The 21,134-nt window shown below is 32.0% G+C and overlaps 1 protein-coding gene across 1 annotated transcript in view; it reads right to left on the bottom strand.

Annotated features, from left to right (window-relative positions):
* Nucleotides 1-21,134, bottom strand: part of TFPI (tissue factor pathway inhibitor) — a 54,709-nt gene that overhangs the window by 22,769 nt on the left and 10,806 nt on the right. The window contains exon 2 of the mRNA XM_039856106.1: nucleotides 3,720-3,840. Coding sequence (XP_039712040.1) covers nucleotides 3,720-3,840 — 121 coding nt within the window. The remainder of the gene's footprint in view (nucleotides 1-3,719; nucleotides 3,841-21,134) is intronic.

Genomic DNA, 21,134 nt, shown 5'->3' with positions numbered 1-21,134 from the left:
TTTTCAATTGATATAAATTGAGATAACAGAAATAATAGAACAGTAAACTGTCAAACCTAAAATTTGATAAGGTAGAATAAAAGAGATTTGTTATAATGCATACATCTTTATCTACAAAAGACAGCACCACACCTGAGTTGACATATCAGGAAAACTATTTCTTATGAATAAATAATTTTATATGATTCTTTCTCATTGATGACTCCTCTACATTTTACTCTTAACATATTTGATAGTCCTTATCATCATTTACATTTACATTTTCTGTATTAAAGACATATTCACCCCAAATTCAACCTGCTATTTTGAAGTTTTGCCACCAGGTGGAGGCAGTGCATCACAAAAATGCAAGCTAGACCACCACAGTTGTAGTTATAACAGTAATAACAGCTAATGTTGTTTACTGAGTAATTACTATGCTTCAAACATTTCGTAATTATACCATTTAATTATCACAACAAACTTCTGAGTTAGGCATTATTATTTCCATTTTACAAATTATAAAGTGGCACTTCTGAAATTAATTGCTCAATTCACACTCTTAAGTGATGACTTTAGAATTGACCCCCACATCGTTTTATAGTCAATGTCTCACACATTCTTACTGAGTGATATTGTCACAGATCTAATCTATGTGACTAGATTCCTAAAGTGGCACTTAGGTGAAGCATACAGACTTAATTATATAATTTCCACTCAATTATTTTCTAAAATTCACTTTATTGAAACTAAAAAGCTTTTGATGATGAAAATAGGTAATGATTTTACACTAATTTCCTAAGAATTAACTTAAGGAATGTTTCTAAGAAAAACATTAACTTTTTAAAACTATATTTTATTAATTATTAGTTAATTATTCATCTTTACCGTTTAACATCATATATTGCTTCCATGAATCCTTAATTTTGTGCAATGAACTTGAGTCACACTTAAACACAGCATCCCTAAAGTAGGGAAGTGATCAGGTGTGCCCTGGTGGACACTATGCCATGCAAATTCATTCAAAAGGGATGGAAGTCTATCTTATTTTCACTCCTTATTTTGGATAAAGCTTTTTGAAAGTCAACAATCGTGTGTGATCATTTGTCAGGTACTGTTCTGTCACAGCAGATACGGTAGTAGTATATTAGGTGGCAGCAGTCCCTCCTCTTTATAGTGCAGGTAGGCACTAAAGACATATAAATATTCAAGAAGTTTAGGGTGCCATGCGAGTGCGTAATAAGACACTTAAGGTTGTCTAAGGGTGTCAGCAATAACTTCCTGAGACTTGCCACTGAGACTTGAAGAAAGGCTTGACTATTATAAGGATTGAGCTAAGGCCATGAAACTAGAAAACACATACAGGGCAGTGTAATAGGAATTCCATGTGATGCGGCCAGATAAATAGAAGTATGGTTTATAGTTAGCCATCTTTGTAATTGATTTCTTGTATTTTATGTCTCACAGTTTGAGGATTACTATCTCCCTCTCCCTTCTCCCTGTCCTGGGATGTTGGATGGTAGCTTATGATAATATTTGGAGATGTGTCATGTCCTTGTTTGTTAGAATCCTCATTCTTCTGGAACTTGTTTGGAAACCTAGAGCGTTAAGGCGTCTTACTACCTAAGTCTACATATTGCTTCACTCTCTGACCAAAAGATTGGATTTCTCTAGAAGAAAGAAAACAGTCATGTACTCTTTGCTTTCTCTGTGTCAGAAAATGTATCAGATGCTTTTTGCAGTTGCTATATAAACCATATGAACATAGTTATTTATATCACTTATTTATAGATTAGGACACTGGGAGTCAGAGAGTTTATATAACTCATCTAATTTTGCAAGGCTACTGTGTGGCAAACCATACATGCAAACTTAGGTCTGTCTGGTTCTACATCTTATAAAAGATATTTGCCTCTCTCTGAATGTTGCCTCTCTCCCAGTCCAAAGGAATTTTTAAAAAGCTTATCACCACTGCTTTTGATTATTCATTTTGTCATTTCAGGAAGCTTATTGTATTTCATTCTCCCTGAAGGTTGGACTGATTTTTTAAAAAGTCTACTATTGACTTGTGAGAGAAGCAATAAAATCTTGTATATTTTTCTATAAAATGATAGTAAACTATTTCAATGATATGGTATAATTCTATAAAATGGTGGCATGACTTTGCCGTAATATGATAAATGGTATCTCCAAAACTGAGTAGATTCAGAGGTGGGATCATGCTATTGCAAGATTAAAGCCAAAATTGGATAAGACTTCACCTAAGTCTAGCTTTAAAATCAATTTTTTTTTTTTTTTATCCAGCTGGTTTTGGTCTGGATTTCCCCAGAGATTTGAAACTCTGGTTTAGTTCATGATAGGTTAATTCTGGTTTCTTGGCTGACTGTAGCAGCAGCAACAATTTCAAGACTTCCTGGTTAACTGGCATGCATTTTCTCAGCCTAATTGGGGGAGACTGGACTAGGTGAATATTGAGAACACCTGGACCTTTTCATTCGTCACATCCCGTCTCTACCCAACTTTCAGAATATTAGATCTTTAGCCATCCTTTTTGAGAAATGAACCAAATGAAGGATTATTTGCCAAAATTTTATAAGGCATATTATAGTTTTTACTTCATTAAATGTTTCATCTTTAATAAATTGTAACTATACGGAAAGATATAGATATATATTTAACTATCTATCTCTAGATATAGATGTAGATATAGACATATAGAGAGATAGAGATAGATAGAGATAGAGATATATGAAACATAACAATAAGCCTTTATTTTTTACTATGGGTATGATGTGAGTGGCCTTGTTACTCCTAGCTGGGTTTGCTTCTTGTCTACTGGTTACTGGGCCTCATCTAGGCTAGGCCTATGTAGGTGGCTGCACTATAAGCTGTGGGTCTGGCTGGTGCAGATCTTCAGATCTGCTCAAAGTATCTCACTCGGGGCTACGGGCTGAAGTGATATAGCATTTAGCACTTGGCCACTGCCCTATGCACAGCTTTCAGATCACCAAGCTTAGATGCGTCCCCTTCCTCTTTGCATTAACAGCAGCATCTATGCATGCCCCTGTCACTTTATTTACTATATTATATTGAATAACCTGTCTACAGTTCAGTCTCCCATGTGAAACTGTGATTCTTGAAAACCCAGAGTCAGTCATCACTGCTTCCCTAGAACCAACCACAATTTCAGACACATAAGATATATTCATTCAATCTTTATCAAAGGGAAGTACACTGAACAAAGTCACTTTAAAGAGCTGTTAGAGATATGAATAAGAATGTTTATGGAAATCTTTGATACCTCATAAACATACACACAAATAGAAGCTGTTATTGTGTTCGTATTCTCTCACTATTATCAATGACTTGAGATTTCTATCAATCATGTACTAATTTGCCACAAAATATTTCTTTTAAGAAAGAAATCTATAATAATAATCACTGTACAGTCTTCTCCTTGTTCTATTGTTTTATTGTTAATACTTTATTTTTGGATTTCCAGTGTTTAATATTATAGCCAAAAAAAAAAAAAGCAGTCTTCCTTGCTAATGTGACTTCTTTTGGACTAAGGTTTGGGTTTTGTTTTGTTTTCTTTTGTTTTTTTTACACATCACATTTTATATATAAGACACTTTGCTGAAAACTAATTTTCCTATACAATGGAGAAAAAACTGTTAACTTTTTTATTAAAATTGAGAGCTTTGACTAGCTACAAAAGTCAAATGCTTCTATCATTTTACCTGTAACATTCTTATGTTCTCCATCTTCCTCAGGAACAGCATTGAGAGAGACAGAGGCACAACTAAGCAACAGATATACAGAAGCCCAAAATATCTGTTCTTTCTTCATTGCACAAATCATCTGTGAAATACAGAACCCAGATATAGTTAATAAAGAGTATTAATGTGGAATTATCTATAGACTAGTAAAAATCATATGCATGCCTCCGAATGCAAATTTTTATGACCTTTAATAGGCATTCTCATGCACCTCTGTCCACAAATTCCATCATATACACATTCAGTGACTATATCTAAAAACATTCAAGTATACAGATCATATTTCAACCTTGAAAATACAAATTAAAATGGAACTAATTGAAAGACATGGGTAATAGCTAATCAAAATAGCTAAGTATGTATTAAGGTCTATTTTCATATGCTGTTCTATTTGTCACATATTTCTCATAGCTATTATTTTTTCTCAGCACTAATTATATTTTAATATATTTTTCTTGCATTATTCTATTATTTCATTAATGGAACATTCAAATACTGATTTATCTTTCCTTTTGCTCTGGTCTTTCTTTTAAAAAAGAAACATATTATCCAAATTTTCATCTTTGTTTCCTTTAAAATATATTTCTGTTTTTATAACCAATTTTCTAACCAGGTAGTCTGTGAAATAATAAAACTGCTGAAAAAAGAAATGTCTGACATTCTAGCCAGTCCTTTATACCAGTCTTCCACTCTCAAGTTAGGGAGTTATCTAATTCAAAAGAGTTTCACAAAAAAGTGACTTTAAGTGATAAACCAACACATTTACATTTAAAGGAAATAGATTTCAGCAGGAGAGTGGTATTTCCTGTTTCAAATGGTTTAAAGATCCATAGCAAAAAAATAATGGAAAAGCACATTTAAAATTTTTTTAAAGGGCCATTTTTACTTTGGATTCAAAGGTGGAAGGAAATGTGTAATGTTCACATAGCATTATGGGAAGAAGAAAAGAAAGGAACATATGCACATGTTCAGCCACTGATGATATCACAGTCAGGAAGGAAAGGGAAAGCTTATCAGTAAACATTCACAAATGCAGGAACAGATATCCCATCAAAAACAAGTTAAAGAATTCTCTGTTTTTATATGTAGTGAATGCAGCTGCAATATACACCATTCAGATGTGGGTAGCCTAATAATAAATAATAAAGTAATAAATACCATTTTGCTTTAAGCTTCGTTAAAATAACTAATGAAATGTATGAGCTGTTTCCTCAGTGCTTTGGAAATGTTAATACATATTTGAGTTTTAGTCAGTAGCAGTGTCATATTCCTTCTAAATCATACCATAAACTACTTGAATCCACAAATATATATGTATATGTGCATACATATATACAATTTTGAAGAGTCTTTATCTTATTTTTGAAAAGTATTTTTCAGAGACTCTTCCATTTGATTCTTTGAGATATACAACTCTGTTATACTTTGAGTGTAAAATATAGTATGTTTAGGGTAGCAGGCTGAGGTTGGGTGCCTGCTGAAGAACATGATGAGAATGTGAGCTCTAAATCCATTGTTACTTTCTTTAAAAATGGTAGCCTAGAATGTTGTCTAATTTTAGTCGTTTTAAACTTTCCTTTATTGCAAGGATCAGATGCCATCTCAGACAGTTTAAGTCAAAGGTCATCAGCTTATTCATTCTAGAGAAGGTGGAACAATCTCGGACTAGAAAGGTAGGTTTGAAGCTGGATCTCAGAAATGTCTGGAGTCAGGATGCTGAACACCACCATGAGTCTCTCATTGCTGTTACACCCTTTAGACAGTAATAACTGGGATGATAGCCAGCACTTGGTGGATATTTTTGGTGGTGGTTGTTTTGATCTTACGTCACATCATGATGATGTGCTTGGAAATATGCTAACTTTGAAAAACATTGTCTGGTCGATATCTCAGCATCTATCTGTTTAAAAGAGTAAGTGGAATATTTTCGTTACTGTTTGACCTATATTTTCCTGTATTAAAATTTATTTACCACATTTTTTTTCTACAGAATCATAATTTTTACTATTTTACTTTCTTTCCATTTGATTGATGCTTTATTGCCCCGGCAACAATAGCATCCTTTGCTAAGGTTGGACAATCTAGAAAAAAAAAATAGATAAATTCCTAGAAAAATATAACCTACCAAGACTGAATCATGGTGAAATAGAAAATATGAACAGACTAATTACTAGTGAGGGGATTGAATCAGTATTCAAAAACCTCCCAATGAACAAAATTCTAGAACCAGATGGTTTCACTGGTAAATTCTATCAAACATTCAAAGAGGAATTAAAACCATTTCTTCTTATCCTATTCCAAAAAATAGAAGAGAATGGAACTCTTCAGAATTCATTTTATGACACCAATATCACTGATGACTATAGATGCAAAACTCCTCAACAAAATATTAGCCAACCGAATTCAACAATACATTACAAGGATTATACACCATAATCAAGAGAGATTTATTCTAGAAATGCAAAGATGATTCAATATCCACAAATCAGTCAATATGATATACACATTAACAAAATAAAAGATAAAAAAATCATACGATTATCTTAATAGATGCAGAAAAGTCATTTGAAAAAATTCAACATCCATCTATAATTAGAAACTCTCAACAAAGGAGAGGGAACACACCTCAACATAATAAAGGCCATGTATGACAAGCTCACAGCTAACATCATACTCAATGATAAAAAGCTAAAAGGCTTTCTTCTTAGATCAAGAACAATACAAGTGCCCAATCTTGCCACTTCTATTCAACATAATATTGGAAGATCTAGCCAGAGCAGTTAGGTAAAAAAAAAGAAAAGGCATTCATATTGGGAAAGAAAAAAGTAAAACTATCATATTTTGCAAATGACATATTATATATAGACAACACTAGAGTTTCCATCAAAATCTGTAAGAACTAATAAATTCAGTAATGTTGCAAGATACAAAATTAATACACAAAAATTGGTAGTGCTTCTACACACTAATAATGAGCTATCAGAAAGAAAAATAGCAATCCCATTTATAATTTCATCAAAAAGAATAAAATATCTAGAAATAAACTTAACCAAGGATGCAAAAGGCCTATATATTGGAAACTATGACATTAATGAAAGAAAATGAAGAAGAGATACATAAATGGCAAGATATTCTGTGCTCATTGATTGGAAGAATCAATATTGCTAAAATGTCCATACTACCCAAAGCAATCTATACATTCAGTGCAATTACTAGCAAAATTCTAGTGTCATTGTTAAAAGAAATAAAACAAATAATTATACAATTTGTGTGGAACCATGAAAATCCCAAAATAGCTAAAGCAATCTTGAGAAAGAAGAACAAAGTTGGAGGTATCATGCTCCCTGATTTCAAACTATATTACAGATCTATGATAATTAAAACACTATGATATTGGCATAAAAACAGACATATAGATTGATGGAATAGAATAGAGATCGCAGAAATAAATTCACACTTGTATGGTCAATTAATTTTTGACAAAAGAGCCAAGAATATACCATGAGGAAAGGACAATTTCTTCAATAAATGACATTCGAAAACCTGGATCACTATCTTACACCATACACAGAAATTAACTTAAAATTGATTAAAGACTTGAACAGAAACCATAAACCATAAAACCTAAAACTATAATCCTTCTAGATGAAAACATAAGTGATAAGTTTCTTGACATAGGTCTTGGCGATCAATTCTTTGAGTCTGACACTAAAAGAAAAAGCAACAAAAGCAAAATAAATAAGTCGGACTACATCATACTAACAAGCTTCTGCACAGCAAAAGAAACCATCAACAAAATGAAAATGTAACCTATGGAATGAGAAAAAATATTTGCAAATCATGTATTTGATAAGGGGCTAATATCCAAAATGCATAAAGAACTCATACAACTCAATAGCTAAAAAACAAATTATTGGATTAGAAAAATGGGCAGAAGATCTGAACAGACATTTTTCCAAAGAAGACATACAGTTGGCCAACAGGTACATGAAATTGATGCTCAATATTATTAATCATCAGGAAAATGCAAGTCAAAACCACAATGAGATATCACCTCATACCTGTTAGAATGGCTCATATAAAAAAAAGATAGTCTCAGGAATGGGGAGCACGGCATAGGGGATGCAGGCAGCAGTAATGTAATGGCTATGTGTAGAGCCAGAGGGAAGACAGAGTAATCAGGGAGATCATTTCATAAACTATATAAATATCTAATAAATGTACTGGATACTTGAAACTAATAATAAAATTTTTAAAAAGACAGGAAATGATGCAGATCAGAAAGGATGTGTTAAAAAGGGAACCTTTGTGCACTGTTGGTGAAATGTGAATTGATGAAGCCACTATGGAAACAGTATAGAGGTTCCTCAAAAAATTAAAAATAGAACTACCATGTGATCCAGAAATATAACTTTTGAGTATTTATCTGAAGAAAATAAAAACGTTAACTTCAAAAGATATATGTGCCCTCATGTTCATTCCAGCATTATTTAAAATAGCCAAAATATGGAAATAACTTAATTGTCCACTGATAGATAAATGGATAAAGAAAAAGTGGGGTGTGTGTGTATAATTAGTTTTATTCAGCCATGAAAAAGAATGAAATCTTGCCATTTGTGACAACATAGATGGACCTTGAGGACATTATTCTAAGTGAAATAAGTCAGAGACAATGCCATATGATCTCACCTATATGTGGAATCAAAAAAAAATTAAGCTCATAGATACAGAAAACAGATTGATGGTTGTCAGAGGTGGGGAGTTGGGGGTTGGGGAAATGGGTGAAGAGGGTATAATTTTTTTTTTTAAGTATGCATTTAGTAGAGTTTATGGAAGATAGAGTTTAGGAAGAATTTGAAATATAGTTCAAAGGGAAAAAAAAACCCAAAGATTATTTTCACCTAGAAAATTCTGTGTTTTTGAGCCTGGAGATGGGATAAGGGAAGATTTATGTCAGTTCAGAGAGTTTTTTTCTCTCTCTCTAATTAGTATTTAGCAGGATAATGATCTGAAAATGTTTCAACAATTATGAAAGCAAGAAAGAGGGATACATAACAGGATGTGAATTGCCTATTCACACAATCACATAGTACTTACTATGCTCACAATGACAATTATCCACATTTTTATACTTTTGCCTGTTTTTCATGTTTCAAAATAGCAATTTATTTCTCTGGCAAGATCTGTGCTTTGGTCAACATAAATATTAACATAAGATAGAAATAAAGAAAATATGCCAAGCACAGGCTCCCAGAAATTAAAACGAAGGCAGCCTCTTATATGCTGACAAGCATTTTAAAAGAATTTCTAATAAAAAGGCATTATTTACTATTTTACTATTTATTTATGACGTTAATATTCTCAAGAGAATTTGTGAAAGAAAGAGAATTGGTCTGTATGAACCTAGAAAGTCAGGAACCCAAAATAGAAAATGGATGCAGGTCCATTGGAGCTAGCAATATTTTGGTAATTTCACAGGTGACCGAAAGAGAACTCCTAAGGAATGAAAATGGACATTGATATCAATGAGAATTTATAGCAGAATCCAGCGAGCAAAAAGCTCATAGAGAATGGAAGAGACAAGTAGTAGGCTGGAAATACAGCATTAGATTTCTAGTACATCATTTTAGGAAAGGCGTGATATAACTAGTGGACAGTTATTGATCTATTCTATCCTTAGTCGTAGGGTACAGTCATTATTTTATCATCTTTAATCAGGAATTATCACATATTGTGTTAACGTATATATTATCAGCATGGGGCTTATATAATTTAAACTTCCTAGTTCAGATTTTTTTTATTTATTACATATTGTTAAATGTTTTTAAAGTTTTACTATTTATCTCTAAACAAAATGAGTACTTTACCATGTCTAAAAGAAAGAAATTTCATTTTGGCTGCTTCTTTATTTATGGCATACTAAGGAAAGACAGGAGAGACAAAACCTGACATCCAGAAAAAGAGAAAAAATATAACTTGAAGAATAATTCCAATTTTCTGCTCAGCAGTGGCTAATGTTATTCTCTTGGCGTTTATTACTTCCATCCACTCAATTTGACTGATCCCCAGGAGGCCTACCCTTCTGCCCACTGAAACCCGAAGCCTGTTTTTATCTCTCATCAATGTGCTTTCTTGGCCGTTTCTCATTTTGGGTGAGTTTGCAGCACACTAACACCAAAGATAAAGAATGAAGAAAGGGAACATTAGAATAAAACTATGGTAGAAGGAGAGAGACAAAAAAGCCTATAGAGATTCTAATAGTTTTCTATTTTCTTTTTATGTTTTGAGGTTTACTTTTTATAAATGGTATTTTCAACTAAAAATTTTGAAATATTCTGAACGACTAGGGCCTGGCAATAGTTTTTTGTTGTTGTTGTTAAAAACATTTCTTTCTAGACTTCATAACTGTTCCTGGATGGAGATTTACTTAACTTGCATAATCTCAGTGAGAGGTTTGAAAGCCCAATTTTTCTCAGGAAAAGAATATTTTCTGAATAAATACATTATGGGAATGCAAATGTTTGGGCAGTTTCCCAAGAGAGGTCTAAGGCTGTGAAACTGCATGTTTGCCACATACCAAATTCTAACATGTCATTACAGAGCCCTCTTTATCTCTTTATTAATGTCCCTCCCCTGGGTCCTACATTCCTGGGGCACAAAGTCATCACTATAAGCGTTATTTTGGCATTAGGATTATTTATCTAGGACATAACATTAAAATTAAGATCAAATATGAGATTCTGGCTGTATGGTATAAAACCACATTTATATTAAGAAATTATATAGGAAGTACAAAGATATATTGTTATAAAACATCATTTTTTTGTAGTGACATTATTTTTGAAGTGGCTACTTATCTATTAGGTTACTGTATCTTTACAATAATGCTGTGCAGTCAGTGAAGCAAGTATACCAAATTGATGTTAGAGATACATGATTTATATTCCAACATTATATGCCTACATGGCTAGAAAGGGATAGGAAGGACTAGATCCTAGATTTTCCCAAAGCATCCTCAAAATAAACAAGACATATGAAATAGAAACCAAATCCAACTCAGGAAAATGTAATTAAATATATTAATTACTTATGTCATTCAATATTTATTTCTCTTTGAAATATTACCTTTATTGTGACTTAAAGAAGATGATTAGGCAGCATCACTAAAGGAACTACAGGATAAAAATTGGTTTCTCTGGTTGGCTAATCCTATGAGTACAATTCATTAACTAATATAACTTTTTAATGTGATCATTATAATTTTTTATTCACCAAGTTGCCAAAATGTTTTTTATTCCTTAAACTCTATACTTCATTAGTGGTTATATTTATTACTGTGTAAATAGTTCCACATCACTCTTTCTATATATATGGGAAGTTATTTTTTGTCCCAAGCCTTAACAAACCATATCAGAGAAAGGCATAGGTTATAAGCATTAGAAAATCTGGGTTTTACCTCTTATATTTGGGAATAGGACACAGAAGTTCAACCATCAGTCAAAGCCTGAATCAATAGATTAAAATAAGCCTACACAAAGGAACATCTTCAAAAGAGGTACTTAAAAATCTAAATATCATGTTTTCTTTTTTCCCCAAACATTAGCGGAAATAGAAACCCCATATACCCACATTAAACTAAACCAAACAAAACAAAAAGCAAAAAAACCTTGGCTAAAGACCAGAATTGAAAAGAGCAAATTCCTATTTCATAAAAGCCCCATTTCAAACATGTCATTATAGCCAGCTCTTGAATTACCTGGAGTTAATTTTCATATTGTAGATTAAGTTTTTGTTTAGATTTTCTCTCTGGATGCCTGCTTTTAAGACATTTTTCTTACCATGGGTGGTTAAATTAGAGTTTGTTATTTTAATAATAATAAATCATAATGCAAATGGCAGTTACCATTAATGAAACTTCATTATTTTTTTTCTCATTTGTATCTCACACTCATCCTAAAATAATGTTCTCTATCATTTGATAGATGAGGATAAGTGGCTCAAAATGATAAAATAACTTTTTCAAGAAAACAGCTTATAAGTGGCAGCATATAAGCTGAAGCAGATTACTTTAATTTAATCATTTTATATTGTCAGATTTAAAAAATAATAATAATGTTGGTGAAAGGAAATTTAAATATTATGAAAACATATTTACACATTAATTGTGGATTGATTAGTATGATTCATTTATATAAAAATTATAAATAAAGATTTGAAAAAGGCACTATATATTTAAGGCATTCGCCATCTTACAGTGGAATTGTGTACTCAGCCCTGCTGGTAGGGTAAGGTTTTTGGAACTCTGAGCATACAATAATATAAATGAAATTTATGTTGGTAGGCCAGCTGGTAAATGAACGAAAGAGCCACAATGTTTAAGATAGGCAAACTTCAATGAACTAAGTTTTAAGGTTTGGCAAGAAGGATGAATTAGACCCAGTCGAAGGTGGCTTTTCTTTGCCTTCACTTCAAACTAGCCAAGAAGGCTTAAAATGGATCTTCACTAGGTAAAGATAAAAGTGATTTTGTGGATAAAGCTCACAGAAACTATCTTAGTGTACTAAGGATACCATAACAAAATACCACAGTTTGGGTGGCTTCAAAAACAAAAATTTATTTTTCACAGTTTTAGGGCCTGAGAACTCCAAGACTGAGGTGCTGGCTGATTCAGCCTGGTGAGAGCTCTCTTGCTGGCTTCTCCTGTCTCCTCAATAATGGCCTTTCTTCAGTGTGTGTGGATGGATAGATGATAGATAGATAGATAGATAGATAGATAGATAGATAGATAGATCTCTCTTCCTTTTATTATAAGGCCACCAATCCTATCAGATTAGGACATCACCCTTATGACCTTGTTTAACCTTAATCACCTTCTAAAAGCCCTAGGTCCAGATACAATCACACTGGGGATTTAGGCTTCAACATGAATTTGAGGGGGATATGATTCAATCTACAGTAGGAACTAGTTTTTTAAGAAAGTGTCTTCAAACTTGGTTAGTAAATTTGTCTCAGAAGCAAAGGTTACTTCCCTTTCATCATCATGCTGTGGGAAGATATATGTGAGCTCTAGAGTCTACTTTTTAATATGTAAGCTAATTATTTCCTTTCTGCACAGCTACAGGCTTCCATGTTCTATGTCTTGCTGCATTATTCAGCCGGAGGAAAGACTGGCCATAGTCTACCACATTCCTATAGGAAATGTAGTTATCACTTGTCTAAGGACACTTAGTATCAGTTCTCCAAAATTAAGTATTTTTGTTCTGTTGTTTCCTAAGAGAGAATATCTGTTCTTAGAAAATAATTGTTTTGTATAAGTCTCTTCTAAGAAGAAAGTTTCCTTTTTAAGTTCACAACAAGAGGAAAAGATTTGGCAGGTAAAACAGGCCCTCACTGCCTAACCCTTTCTCTTGCTTAATTCTTCAACTGTAATCACAAATCATATGTTAGAGTACAGAAGGCACTTCCCTATATGTCAGTTCTTGTACTTGAAATTGGGGAATAATTTTCTCTCAGCTAGTTTGTTGTATGGATTAACTATGAAATTGCTCAGAAGTTTTATTTTAAAATTGGAGATTTTTCATAATTTTGCATAATAAAGTTTGTTTCAAAAAAATTCTAAGGTCCCAGATCTTAAGTATGTAATATTTGTCACAAGATTTTAGGAAAATGAGCAGTCATTATCACTATTATGGAAAAGATGTAGAGACACCTCAATGGCAGCAGAGAGGAAATTCTTTGATAAATCTCTACTCTTAGGGTCCTCCTTACTGCCCCATTCCTGGAATTATACTCTAACTCAATCTCCTAAATGCTATGGAAATATTGTTTTTGTATCAAATCTCTGCTCAAATGGTGTCTTTTCAGTGTCCTTCCTTGAGCATTCTAGACAAAATAGCTCAATAATTATGTTCTATTCTCTCTCGTTTTTTTTTTTTTTATCCACTATACTTATTCCTACACAACACATTATATATTTATTTGCTTACTATCTTCTCTGTCCTTAAATGCAGGAATTATTTCTGTTCTCTCTGGTACCTAACAGGAGTTCAATAAATGTTTATGAAATAAATCAATGAATTAAGGGATCTGTAAAATAAATAAATAAATAAATAAAATGCATTGTTACAGAAAATAAAAACTCACTGGAGAAATTTAAAATACATGTAGACACTATAATTATTTGAAACTGCATTAATGAAAGTGAACATAATAGATCTCGATGATAAATTAATCCTCTATTAGAGAATACAATAATTATTCAAGTAATTATTTATTCCTTTCTTCCATCCTCATTTCTCAGAAAACCTGCTCGTATTTTCTACTCATAAAATCTGCTCCCAAAATTCCTATTGAATGGACAATAATTAAGTCATTCAATGACTTTACAGATTTGACAGGTGTAAAAACTTGTATAGAGACAGGTCAATTGCTGATTCACAGGAAGAGGTATGGTGTAGATGTCCTGATAGGGCCAAATAATGAGAGTTCACTAGAGAGTCTGCACTGGGGATCTTAGGTGTTTACATTTCAATCTCTGGCCTAACTCATGATTGTATGTTCTCTAAATTACTCCATACTCTATCAAGGAATTCTAAATCGTGCCCTCAAGGTCCTATTATATGTGTTGTTTAGTGCATCTAAATTAATTCTGCCCCATGACACATAATTAAAGTGTGATATATGTTACCAACATCTTAATTGACAGTGTTCAGTTTCTTTTTATAATTGTTATAAAAAATGTCGGTAACAGGTAAATGTATTTACAGAAATAAACTTTTTTCTATATTCATTTTGCAACCATTTGATTTTTAAAAATTTTTATAATTTGATTTTAAAAATTTTTTATTCAAAAATATGTGATATTGCTCTTGCAATATAACTTCTATGACTATAATAAACTTATAGGTTCTAGGTCAAACAGAAATTTTATGTTTTCTAACCTCTGTGTTGAAAAAAATACAAAATTTTAATAATAAACCATCTAAAAATTGTCCATTTTATTTGTATTTAATGCCATTTAGGGAAAAAAAACTGTAGCTTAATTTTCATCTAAGTGCTATATCTGTATAAATCTAAAGTAAGCATTCTTTGTGCTTAGCAGAGGCCGGGGCGAGGAGCGGGGTAGGTAAGAGAACTGGGCAGATGTTGTTAAAGGGTAAAAGCTTGCAACCAGTAGATAAATGAGTCCTGGAGATCTAAAGCAAAGGATAGTGATTGTAAGACAATAGTACTGTATTGTAAAGTTGCTAAGAGACTAGATCTTAATTGTTCTCATCACTAAATAGAAAAGATAATTATGTGAGATGATAGAGGTGTTAGTTAACACTACAGTGGTAATCAAACTGCATAATATAAATGTATCAAATCAGCACATTGTACAACTTAAATTTACACATGTTTTATGTCAATCATATGTCAATAAAAATTAAATAAAGTAAGCATTGTCCTTGGTATTGTTGAAATAATATGGATCACAGTTAGGCAAAATTTTGCTTTGACTAGTATTACTAATTATAATAGGTTTAAATAAATATTTTCATCCAAAGGTGGAGAAAAGTATTGATAGATTGGTGATTTTCTGACCAACTGCTCTTATTTTTTAAATTAAATTTCACTGATACTGAATTTTTATTTATTTCTTCACCATGTATTTATGATGTCATTCTTTTAACATTTTAAAAATTAAAATAGTCTTCTTAAATTGAGAAAGTAATATACATTTATTTCTAAGAAATCATAAAACCTAAAAAAGCAGAATAAATTATAGAAAAACCATGAACATACCCATTCAGAAAAATTACTGCTGCATATGATTTTATATGTATGTGAATATGTGTATATGTAAGTCTGTATGTGTGTAATAATATTTCTATGAACATATGTGAATAATCAAAGCATATATGTAGTTTAGTAACTTCCTTTGTCATTGAACGTAAGGATATAGATATCTCTCTGAAAAGACCTGCATAACCTCATTTAAAGGTATATAATATTTTATCTTTTGAATGTTTTATAATTTACTTTACCAATTAGAAAAATAAGTATTTCTATTTTTGCAATTATAAACATCAGTATAATAAATATATTTGTAGTTTAATATTTCAAAATTTCCATAAGTATTTTTTATAATGAATTCACAGAAGAGGAATTATTAGGCCGAGTCTGTACATTTTTAAGAATATTGATATGTACTGAAAATTGTCATTCAGCAATATAGCCAATATACACATTTTTACAAGCATGTGTTTATTTCTTTGTACCTCTGCCTAAATTTTGTGTGTGTGCCCACATATGTGTGTGTTAGAGTGTGTATATTCTTTTAAAATTTTTCAATTGTTCATTTTAATTTCAGTAAAAGTTAAGTGAGTGACATCGTAGAGGATATAATGTCTGTGAATTATAGAAGTTAGAGAAATATTTTACAGAGAATAAGGATGCAGAGTAAGAATCAGCAATATTAAGTTCTGGATTTGCTCTTGTATGCTATTTTTTCTTTCAAAATAATTTAAGGATTAAAAGAGATGAGCAATCAAATACACTGAGGTCATTTTATACATAGGGCAAGATAGCATGGTAAAATGTAATGAAAAGGATGGATATAGGAAGGAATAAGAAAGATGCAGTTTGACCATCAGTCTGGTGCTTTCTACTTGTTTACTAGAAACAAAGCTTTAAACATTTATAAGATTCAAGTTAAATGAGGCTATTATAACCTACTTGTGTTGATGATGAGTAAAGATAATAGGTGTAAATCACACAGCAGTTAGAAGGCAACCTTAGAGGATTTTTCTTAGCAAAATTTAATCTACTCCTACAAACTCCAACATTTGTGATTTTCTACAGAAGTAGCAAATGTCTCTAGTATAGAGCCTAAATTTTGGTGAGAGTAATTAAAGAACTTAAAATACAACAACAACAAAAAATGCCCCGTTTGTTTTCAGAATAATAAATGTGACTTATCCCAAATCAGGCAACAGGGAAAAAAATGGAAAAGGATTGGAATTAAGTGTGAAAACAGTTTAGTTTATCCTCAAATTAAATAATCATGTTTTGAATCATTGATTCTTTTCAGAGAATTCCTGACATTTTCAACATTATCAACACCACCTCATTATCATCTTCCTCACTTCTAATCCTTAATTGTTTGAGTTTAATTCGATACTAAACAAAAAAAAAAAGAGTTAGGTAAGAGCTCTTCTTTGAAAAAAAAAAAGCATAATAAAATAGGCAAACACTGTCTATTACACTATAATCAAAATCAGAGGTTGAGCTAGATACTTAGTATAAGATGATTAATGCTCTTAATAATATGAGCATTGTAAATTAGGATAGGTTAATATCTGGAAGAGACCTAAGAAGGGGTTAATATCTGGAAGATACATCCTAGGACATATAAAAACCTTTGAAATCTTGGGGGGAAAAACTGGGCCAAAGAGGAAGCAAAATGTGTGAGAAATTTTATACTTGTAAACTGAATGAAGGAAAACGGCTCTCACTTATATAATAAATTATTTTAGCAAGAAAGAATAGACCTTTCATGAAGAAATAAAATAAGAGACAGAGATAAGTGACAGATTGTTCAAGATTCTTCAGATTTTGAAGCATAAAGTGACCCAACCAAGCAATATACATAAAGTGACCCAACCAAGCAATATACTTTCATATATTTATAAATCATCAAAAATATATACCTTCCATATTTCTTGTCATAACATCATAAATATTTAGTACACACACACAACATAAAACTAAAATTCCTCCAAACATATACTTGAAAGTTTTTATGTTGTAATTTGAAGTATATTCTGGAATATCAGAAAACCAGAAACAGAATGATGTTTTGAGATGCCTATGACATATAATATAATATTAGAAGTGGGGTTGGAGAGAGGTGGCTAGATTTGTGAGAAAATTAAAAATGAAACTTTAGAGAAATGGGTGATTTAAAATATGATACTGCAGGTAAGGAAGAGAGAAGATTCAAGGACAGATACCCTTTCTGACTTAAGCAAAAGGGTCAAAAGCAGTGAGGTGGGGAACCTAAGAAATATAACAAGTTGCCTTGGGATGGTGATGAATTCAGTGTGAGGCCTTTTGAATTTGAAGTATTTATGAGACATTCATTGGAGCCATAAAAAAAAGAAGCCTAATATATAGACATAGAGCTCAGCATAGACTACTCTGCTGGAGACGGAGATGTGAAAATGAATGATAATTACATCTGTGGAGTGGATGATACTGATTTGTTTAACATAGTTATGTAGCACTTGATATGGAGCAGGCATTCTTATAAGTGCTTTACAAATATTAATTCATGTAATCCTTATAGTGTCGTGACTCTATATCATGAGTCTGAAGATTGGGAAAGAAAACCTTAGAAGTGAACTCAGCAGAACAAGAATGAGGAAAACAGGTCTGAGAAGACAGAAATAGCTAGAGAAGCAGAAGAAACCTGGGAGACTGTATTGACACAGATGCTGAAGGAAGTGACTACTTCAAGAAATTGTTGCAAGTTGACATTATCTAAAGCACAGAGGGTTCATATAAGGCAAAGCTAAAAATCATCCATGGGGTTTAGTGACAATGGCATCATCGGTACCCTTGCAAAATTGTAGGAGAAGATTTGGTACAGTGGTGGGGCAGCAGCAGGTAAGCTGAGGAACTGGAACAGAAGCTGTGAAAACGGCAATTTATGATGACATTTTATAAATCTATGCTGAAAAGTAATAGAGAGCATTTGAAGGGAAACTCTTGTGGAAGGTATAGTTTTATATGTTTCTGCTGCTAGAGAGAGAGAGATAAAAGAAAAGTAAAATGAATAGAGAATAAGATCCTGAGAGCAGGTGAAGAGAGCCTAACTTTGGCCTGAAGAAAAAGATATCTTCCGTTAAAATGAGAGATTTTCTTTGGTGGGCATTGGGATGAGGGCATGAGGCACATTTTTAGGTGTGTATGTATGTGATTTGTGAGGGAGTTATTGAATAGCCGGTACAAAGGTGAAGATTTTCTTGCCGTGATTCAATTTACTATGTGAAGAAGAGGTTGAGATTATCTGTTCAAAATGTCAAGAAATTGTGGACTTTTTAAAAATGTGAGAGTTTGACATTTTCTCTAGGTAAAATATACATGGTATTGAAAATTTCTTATTAAAGAGCTTCTGGGCTGCTAGAGGGCTAAATTATAAATTCATAGTAATTTGTACCTTCAAATACAGTGCCCCCTCTCTTCATATACAAAAATTTAACTTTCAAAGGATTCAGAGCAGGAATTTATCAACTAGATAGAAAAAAAAAAACCATAAAAAGATGCAAGACTTTGAAGAGTGTTGGCATAAAGAAATATATAAATGGTTTATTGTCAACCAATAATTTTTCCTACATGTGTACATTCTTTGTTCAAAAGTATAGATGATACTTTGAAATAGTGATCTCACACTTGGGAATTTAAAAATATAAATATCGCTAAATGAATCTTCATGTTTATCTTAGCATAAAAATACTATATTTTTAAACAATGTAGGTGTGCAACATTATGACAATTATTAGATATGGCAACATATTGATCTGCCAGACATAATATTCAAAAAATTAAATTGGTAATGATAATGACTAGATGATAAAATAGAGAATAATGACGGTAATATGAAATGTACAAGCTGTATACAAAAACATATATATCTTTAAAGAGCAACTAAGCAAAAATTTGTGTCCATGAACAAAATTTTTTAATAAGAAAAAATACATTAGGTCAGTGAGATTATGGATGTATTTTTGTCATATTTTTCAACTTTTTAAAAAGTTATTTCAGTCATCTTGTTTGTTTATGCAACAGCCATTCTCTGCCACTTTTCATTGATAGAAGATGAGATGAAAATGTTCATAATCTAGTTCTCAGGGAAGGATAGCCTACGACCAGCTAAGGAATAAAAAGAGTTTGTAAATAACAAGCTCTACATCAGCCCACATAATCATGGTGATTCCATTTTATTTCAGTGATTGGTTTAGCTATTTTTACATAATAAGTCTCTGCCCAATGAGATGAAAGAGAAAGTATGCTATCTTCCAGAGGTAGAGATATGATACTTTTGAAAAAGATTCTTTTTGAGGAGAACTACCCTGAGATAAAGATGACCTGCTGTGAATGAAGGAAATAAAATGATGGAGAAACCTTTATTCATATTGACTGACTCAACCAGTCTTGAAGCATCCTACCTCTGTACTTTGTATAATATAAGATAAATGGCCTCATTATTTAAACTACTCATGCTATAGTTTTGTCCCACAGGTAGCCAAATATAACCTAAGAGCGAAACCTATTTCGTTGTTTTTGCTTAAACTGATTATTAACCAATGTTGTTCAACATTTTTGATTCAGGGATACTTGGAAGATGGGAAAGTAGCATCAGTACTACAAAGCTCAGGTCAGAACCTCCTTTTCTTATCATTAAAGCTGTTTTCACATTAAAACAATGCCTGATGTTTTCCTATAAAAGAATCAGATTTTCAGATTATACTTTAAAATTATACTTAAAGATAAAATATGACAAACAATGAAGTAAAACATTCTGTACCTGATAAGCAAATTAATATTAGAAACACAGACTGGTTTAAAAATAAAACCAAAAAAAAACAACAAAAACCAAACTTCCCCAAATAATTACAGACTATTAACTCCAATCATGTTTACTAAAAGATTGGCTAATCCACTAGGCAAACATCTATTGGATTGGGCTCTTGGTAGAAGAAGTCACACTTCTGGAGAATTACGCAATGTGAAATTCCTTACTGTTAGCTAATAGGTCACATCATAACATTTATCTGTATTTTAGATTGTGACAATTTCACTGATAAAAACATTGGTTACTCTCTTTTAGATACAGAAGTAGTTGTCAGTTATGATTTTATAAAGCATGAGAGTTTTCTCTAGATATATGTTAAAAACTGTTCACTGCATAGACCTAACTTCTTATAATTCATAATGTGAAAAATACAAGTGAAAAACAATCCCATAGAAGGAAATGGCAATACCAGGAGAAAGAGTGAATGTCTTCGTGTTACAACCAAATAGCATACAACATGTGTAAGCTAAATTTATTTAATAAATACAAAAACTGAAATGGAAGCCAAGGTTTACAGTTATATACTGCTGGAGAGAAAAGAAACTATAAGGATAAGTATCTGGAATCACCTAGCTTTTTTAATGAGGAAACTGAAGTCCAGAAATGGATTTTTTCCCCAAAGTCTTAACATTTACTTCACCTCAAACACAGGAATTGTGACCACTGAAGAAAAGGGCAACTTCAAGCCTTAAAGATCCACTATTTTCACAAATATCTTTTCCTTCCTTCCTTCCTTCCTTCCTTCCTTCCTTCCTTCC

The sequence above is a fragment of the Pteropus medius genome, unplaced genomic scaffold (genome assembly GCF_902729225.1).
Source record: "Pteropus medius unplaced genomic scaffold, Ma_sr-lr_union100, whole genome shotgun sequence".
NCBI classification, from domain to species: domain Eukaryota; kingdom Metazoa; phylum Chordata; class Mammalia; order Chiroptera; family Pteropodidae; genus Pteropus; species Pteropus medius.
The sequence above is the reverse complement of the archived record's forward strand: the minus strand, read 5'-3'. Positions and strand labels throughout refer to the sequence as shown.